The sequence below is a fragment of the Austrofundulus limnaeus genome, unplaced genomic scaffold (assembly GCF_001266775.1).
Source record: "Austrofundulus limnaeus strain Quisiro unplaced genomic scaffold, Austrofundulus_limnaeus-1.0 Scaffold954, whole genome shotgun sequence".
NCBI classification, from domain to species: domain Eukaryota; kingdom Metazoa; phylum Chordata; class Actinopteri; order Cyprinodontiformes; family Rivulidae; genus Austrofundulus; species Austrofundulus limnaeus.
Genome location: NW_013953356.1, coordinates 130747 through 138413, shown reverse-complemented (window position 1 = coordinate 138413; position 7667 = coordinate 130747). Strand labels below are relative to the sequence as shown.

The 7667-nt window shown below is 37.0% G+C and overlaps 1 protein-coding gene across 1 annotated transcript in view; it reads right to left on the bottom strand.

Annotated features, from left to right (window-relative positions):
- The window catches only part of vwa8 (von Willebrand factor A domain containing 8), a gene marked incomplete at both ends in the record, with an annotated part of 104173 nt that overhangs the window by 18476 nt on the left and 78030 nt on the right, over positions 1 to 7667 (bottom strand). The window contains 2 exon segments of the mRNA XM_014029805.1: positions 970 to 1108; positions 2747 to 2855. Coding sequence (XP_013885259.1) covers positions 970 to 1108; positions 2747 to 2855 — 248 coding nt within the window.

Here is a 7667-nt window from a genome sequence, read left to right as displayed (position 1 = left end):
CGACGTTCGTGTACTCAGACCAGTAAAATTTGGGGTCACAAGTGTTTGCCATGGATAGCTTGTGGGTCAGAAGATAAAAAGTTTGAAAACCACTGGTCTACAGTGTAAAACTTACACTGATCTTGTATGTTATGCTACTAAAAGCAGAATGCACTTTATATGTGTTGAAAAACAAAACAATAAATGTTAACACAGTACTGTAATTAAAAAACACAATTCTAATGTTAAAAATACACTTAATGTGTCATAAATAAATACTATTAATAAACACTATTAAAGAGTGAATATTAACACTTTAGCTCTGAATCTGTGAGAATTATATAAACTCAGAAAATGTGTTAAATTTAACACTTTGTGTGTGAAATTAACACTTTGGATTTTGCTTTGAACGCTTCATGTTKGACATGTAACAATTGCTGTCATTGACCGTGTTGTTTTTGTTTCCACAGAAGTRAGCCTGGCCCTATATGTTGAGGTTTTCCACATTCTTTTCTGTCTTTCTAACGCCACCCGGTCAAGATAGTTAGCTGAGTTCTTTTCGACACTAAGCTTGATCAAGGTGGGAGGATTACACCAAGGTGAAGTGCAATCGTCTGGTTTCCTTAGACAAACAACCTTTTTATTAACTGGGGGCATTTTATAATGTACCTTATGTGATTGTATTGTATTATTCTTGGATTGAACCRACTGTAATTGGATTTGAATCTGAGTTTGCTTTGAACTGATTTATGACTTGGATCTGCTTAGGTGTGATTTTTGYAAAGTGTCTTGATATGACATTTGTGAAATTATACTATCATAACTGCACTATATAAGTTGAATTGACTTGAATTGTTTCGCACATGAATTTTTAATTATATTATATTCAATATTTCATATTTTAAAATACTTCATCAACAAAATGTGATAAATACCTGAGAGTGAACAATATGAATGTGCTAATAGTGTGTAGATGAAACTGTACTGTACCATTTACGCTGATGACATCACAGACTATGTTAACTTCATTCATGGGAATCTGCCAATGAGCTTTCTCCTCAGTAAAACTCATTGCTCTGCTTTCTTGTCTGTTGCAGGGRTAACTCTGGACGCGCAGAAAGACAGGACCCTGGAAACACAATTTACAAGATTACAATGGTATTAAACATCATGATGGACATTTAAGAGTGTGCTTCACATCCCATAGGTTTAAGTAATTTAAAACAAAGTTGATTAGGTCCCTTGGATGAACTCCTTCTTGTTGAAAAACATTTTGTCTCTTCACCACGAGACTTCTTTGGTCTGATGAGTTAAGCTCATCCTTATAATCAGTGCTTYCAGATGGTGGACAAACAGTTTAATGATGGCAATCAAAACGGTTTGTTAGAATTCAAAAGTGGACCATCTGCCCAACGACTGATCATCACCTATTGATTATCACCTACTGTTCACAGATGACCATCAGCCTAACAATCGTTAGAGCTTTTATTATCCCTATTGTTCACAGGGCTGAGTCATACTCACAATGACAGCATTGTAAAAGGGGACAACTGGACCCATGTTTAATGAAGGGCGGCTTCTCTTCACCAAAATTACTTCCTTTGCTCGTCTCTCAAACCAAAGTTCCTCCTTTTTCACAATGAGAAAATTTTCATCCCTGACAGAGTGACCACTGGCCTGTAGATGAGTGTAAACTGCAGAGCCCTGGCCTGATGATGCTGATCTTCTGTGTTGGGTCATCCTTTTGAACAGTGACTGGTCACAGTACTCCTGGAACTTAATACAATACACAACATTAATCTGTTTGTGCTGGGGGATAGGATATTTGGGGTGAAAAAAACTCCTGAAACTCCTGCAACATATGGAATGACCACTAATCTGGGTTTGGGGTCTTCATTTTCACCCGATGGCTGGATGGAGTCCTGTTTGTGTTTCTTGTCTGCTTTGAGTAAAGCTCATTCAGGATAAGCACACTGCTCCAGGGCTTCTCTTGTGTGGGACTTTGTGAGTCTTTCTCCCTGGCTCCTGTGTTTGTGGAGATGCTGCCTGTTCTGATRGWCCTGATGACTCCTAACTTCTGCTGCTCTGTGTGAGTTTGCTACACATCAGTTTCCAACTGTCTCTTGGTGAAAAGACAAAACATTTTTCCAACAAAGAAGAACTTGGCCACAGGACCTACTCAACTTTTTTAAAGATTTTTCTACCTGGATTATTGAGCTGGATTAGGACAATTAAGTGAGTATTTTTGGTCAGTAAATTGACCTAGAGCTTCAATTTTAATGAGTGCAAAATAAATATAGCAAAGAGAGAGGAAAATGCAGCAACCTCATTTTCTTCTGTACCACCACATCTAATTGACATTAGCCAACTCAAAAAATACTATAACAGAATTGAGCTACAACTTTGTGTGGCAGMAGCTGAGATTTTTTTAAGTCTCAGACAAAAACTCTGGCAGGAAAAGCACTGACATTGATGTTTCAGAAAGTATTTTAAATGTATTTTTTAAAAACGCTTTAAAACAGATGAAATGAGGATTATCTGTGTTCATACGCTGCACTGAAGGACTGATTTCTAATGAGGGCTACATAAATATACCAGTTTTTACAGTCAAACCAATGCTACATTTTTTGAAAAGCAGTTTGAAATAAACAGATTTTCAACTACATCTGACAGAAAATAGAATCACACTTTCATTGAGCCTTTGTTCAACAGTCAGCACTTGTTAGCTTTTACTCAATTTTGGCTTCACGTGTTTTTGTGCATATACCTTAATATCTACAGGATGTGTCTCAGTAGGGCAGAGCAGCTTGCGACGAGCGTTGCCACTTTGGTTTAAGGTCCAGTATCCAGTCATCCTGACTTCAGGTAAAGGCAATCTACAAACAATAAACTGGTGAGACCTTAAAATAACGCAGTTTACTGAGAAATAAATGTAGTCTTTTCACATTTGCACAAATTGCTATTGTTTAATTTTGTTTAGATCTAAAAAAAATTAGTAGATAATATTTGTGGTCGATAAATGCTAAACAATTTTAAAAGAAACATGTTGATTGAATCCCACAGTCAATTTAATTGGACTAATGTTTGTGAGGCTTGATTCCCTGTTCAGCATGTCGTATCTGACCAAAGGTTTACTGGTTTTCCTATGAATCATAGCTGTAACTGGGCCACAGACTTATTGGCTGCAGGTGGGCTGAAAGATGCAGCGTGACCTCAAAACACACACATTCCAAAGGAATTGGAGGAGGAATCAAAAGGAGGAAGGCCCTCTAAATGTTTATGCGTAGAACAGCACCTAGACAGAGAAAWCAAGCCATTGCAAGTTTTCCATGTCCAAAATTGGAAATCAAGAAAATKTTTGCTTTTATGTACACAAGATGTGGGTAATGCTACAAGTCAGAACATAAACTGTTTAAGATGGGCTTTAAATAACTGAAGCCCAGACCACAGAAAACACTGCAGACCCAGCTGGATAATATTAGGAAGAAAATTATAGAGAAGGTATTCTATGTCAGTGCTCCAATAATACAAGGAAAATACTTGTTTCTGCCCTTTTCTGTTATCAAGACTTACTTTTAACATTTAAAGAGAAAAAACAACAACAAAAGACAAGAAGAAAGAAACAAATATTTTCCTTTATTTAAAAGATAAAATTGTACATAATGTAAAACAGTGATGTGGATATTCAAATGGTTTACACTACTTTGAATATATTCTGTGTGCAAATCACCAGCTTTATCACAATATTATATAATAACAAGTTGTTTGGAGGAGCAGCAGTTGCTAAGCAGGAGACGACAAATCAGGTATGATTTCAGTTTATTTAGCTCAGCAACGGTGGCCCGTGAAGCCCGAAAAAGGCACGTGTTTTTTACATGGTTTGATTTGAGTGCGGTCTGTATTCACACCAGAAGTTAACACCACCAGAGTTTGTTTGGAACCAAACAACTTGACCGAGACCGCCTTTTTGAGGTGGTCTCTCTGTCCGGTTGTTTGGTCCACAACAAAGTTCGCATGAGTGTATTCACACCTGCACAAATGGTCCAGACCAATGGGGGAAACAAACTCTGGTCTGTTTAAAGCGGACCAAATGTGTCAGGTGTGAATACGACCTTGGGCTGATATCATCTAGAGATAGGCAATCCTGGTCCTTGAGTGCTGCTGTGCATGTTTTACTTGTTTCCCTGCTTCACTGCAGCTGATTCAGAGACTGAATTACCTCTTCCATGTTCTGTAGAAGCMTGTTAACATAGGGTTGGGTACCRAAACTRGGTTCCAGTATGGCACCAGGGCGTACATCAACAGTAGTACACAGACCRAAACACAACTCTAACTTTGGTGTCTCAAAGAAAGYTGTTAATTTGCGYCCTCTGGTGTTCACTGTTAAAAGTGACAGTCTCRGCACACAATSTCCACAGAYRCTCRTGTATGCGGTTCGACTCAGCTCGATCTCGGCCCAATGCGTCTCTCCAAGCGTGCTCCACAGCCGCGCTGTCTCTGAACCTCCTCTCCGGTGGTTCGGGTAGAAGAGAGTAGAGCAYGCTTATGATTTTAATRTCAGCGTGGATTAACTCTTGGATTGACTGATAGCAAATTTCCTCSTGGAGAGAGCTGCTTTTGTTTAGGAATACGAGCGTGCAGCGCGATACGACGACACGGTGAAATAAAACTGTCTTTTTGGGAAAAGCAGAACTTGTAAACACTTCCTGGAGAGAGGTAAAGGAGATGAAGCTGAGCAGATCACAGGAGGTTTCCAACAAACTGGCCACCCACGGTTACACAAGCACTTAGCTAAACAGCACCATGAAAATAAATAAATAAGTAAATAAATGAACAAATAAAAGTGAAGTCCGAATGGTAAAACCAAAACGGCTTTTTTATTTTGTTTTATTTTTAACACAACAGTTGAAGCTGCTGCAGACAGTCCGCACATTATCACACCCACTGAGTGGAGACACACGGACACGGAGCAGAACCGACTCGACCCAAAGTGAATCGAGTAGAACCGAGTTCATGGAGAGGGGCTGAACAGGTGCTGTTGCAGTTAACAGTTATATATATTATAGTTGAGWTGTCGAAAGCAAAATGGTCCAAAGTGTGGTGTCACTTTACAAAATAAGATGCAGAAACTTCCACCTACAACAAATGATTTAAGAATATTTGGTGCAAAGACAAATTAGGCCTACTAATGGTTTTAAGATTATATGTTGGTCAAAGTTCGACTTTGCCTCAGAAATAGTCATTGCTTCATAAAACTCTGTGTGAGTGTGTGTGTTTTATTTATTTATTTTTAAAGTACCTATTTAAATACCATTTAGGAACTGGTACCGTTTTGAAAGTATCAATTTAGCAACGGTATCGAATTAAACCCTTTCAATACCCAACCCTTGTTAAACAACATTCATTTTAATCAGGTGTGTTGGAGCAGAGGAAGAAGTAAAACATGCAGGATAGTGGCAGTTGAGAATCATGATTGCCTACCCCTGAGGTAAAACAATACCAGACACTTTCAAACAGCACACACAATAACTTCCTTCACAACATTCACAGTTTCAGTCTGAGCAGGAGTAGATGCAGGAGTAATTCTCAGCTGCTGAAATGTTCTTTAAAACACATATTAGCACATGAACCTACAAGTAAATGTAGCTGAAATCATGAACAAACTGTCTTTAATTTGAGTGGATGGTGCTTTAGCCAGAAACAAGTCAAGGTTTAAATTAAAGTAGAGCAGCAGTCTTGAATTGACAGTGACTTCACATGCTCTTAATGGCTAACTTTTATAGTCAAAACTTAATTCTTTTGCATTTAGACAATAAAAATAGAAAAAAACAATTATCTGAATTAACTTTAATAGGAATGTGGCTGTATTTGTTYATAGTAAATGTGAGTATGAAAGAAAGTAGCAAACAGATGTTAAGAGCTGGCTGAAATCAGTCTGCCATTGTTAAAACTTTTAGACATTTAGCAATTTAATGTGTGCTTTAGTTAAATTTAAGTGACAGTTCTTAATATTAACTTTTTAATAATCTTTTCCTGTTAAATAAATAAATCAAATCAAATCAAATCAACTGTTATTTGTGAGGAAATTCAGAGCCAACTGAAAATTCCAAGCTTGGTCAAGTTTTAAAGGGGGTATTTATGTATTTTCCAGGCACATAGTTCAAATCTATACCATAATCAAGTAACTATGTTACAGCGTTCCTACAGTTTAAGGAAAGTTAAATTTAAGACTTTTTAATGCCAAGTGAAATCAATTTTAAGACCAATTTCACAATTAACACAAATAAAAAAAATTAAACTGCAGCAGAAACTCATGAGTCAAAGTATTTTTGGCTGAATAATTTTTATTATTTATTATTAATTGCTAATAGACCAATTGTTTTTGTCCATATCTAACTGCTATTTTGTCAAATATAGCAAAAAAAAAAAAAAAAACCTTCTTAGCAGTCAGTTTTAAACTTAATTTAAATCCTGAAAATCCTCTAACGACCCAAAATTTGGAGTTTTAGGACCCACAGTGGGTTCTCAACCCTTGCTTGCCTTAAAGTGCCTGTGATGTAAAATGTTTGTACGAAATATGAATGCATTTTTGAAAAGACAACATTATTAACATATTCGAAAACAAATTTCACATTGTTCAGATGGACAGTTGTTGAGAAATTTGCATGTGAAATAACAGGAAGTGGTGTCAAAAGCGAATGTTAAAATGTGAATCTTTCAAAAATTAATAAATGTTACCAATTATTTTAATACTTGAGATGAATTACAGTCATCCTATTTACAATGTGTTAATAATTTTAAGACTTCTGAAGATTGATTCAAGACATTAAGGCTAATTAGGTCCTTATTTTTGAATTTAAGGCCTTTTAAGGCTTTTAAAGGATCCACAGGAACCCTGTGTTACCTTCAGTTGTTATTCTTGTTTTAACAACGATGCTTCAGAGAGGGGGTGCTCTGTTGGGCGGGAGCGTGGCTAAGGACTGAGCTCCAGGGAAGTGCTTTGTACAAGTAGGTGGTGCTTTGTACCAGCAAGCATTTTGGCAGCTCCACATGGCTACGAAGGATTTCTCAAACAGACATGAATAAATCAAAGCAACACACTGGGTATGTTTTTGATGAGGGATGATGTTATATTATAACATGATATAAAGCTAGAAAAAGTTGATTTTGAACAATACTTCCCCTTTAACAATTTCATTAAAGTAGATCCTTATACTATGACATTTAAAGGGGCAATATCATTTAAAAGCAACTTTTTTTTAGCTTTATATCATGTTGTAATGTTATCCTCTCATCATAAACCTGCAGAGTCTTACTTTGACTCATTCATGCATGTTTGAGAAATCCTGTGGTGTCCTGAGGCAGCAGGCAGGGGAGCAAAAACAACTGGTTGGGACTAGAACCTCCTTTAAGGACCAGCTCCTCCTCTGGGCTGTGTCTCCACGCAGAGCTTCATCATCACAGAGCACACACACCCTTCCCTGTGTTGAAATAGGCGGGGCAGAAGCGGAAGGAGGTTTTTAAAGAGATCAAGGCCAATTTCAAGGTGTTTAGAAAGAGATATGTCAAGATTATTTTCTGATAAGGGTCAATATTTGTTTTTTTTATTTAATAATATAAACAGCATTTTAAGAACAACTAAAGGTGACATAGATACTTTATTATGGTATTGTTGGAAAAATATATGT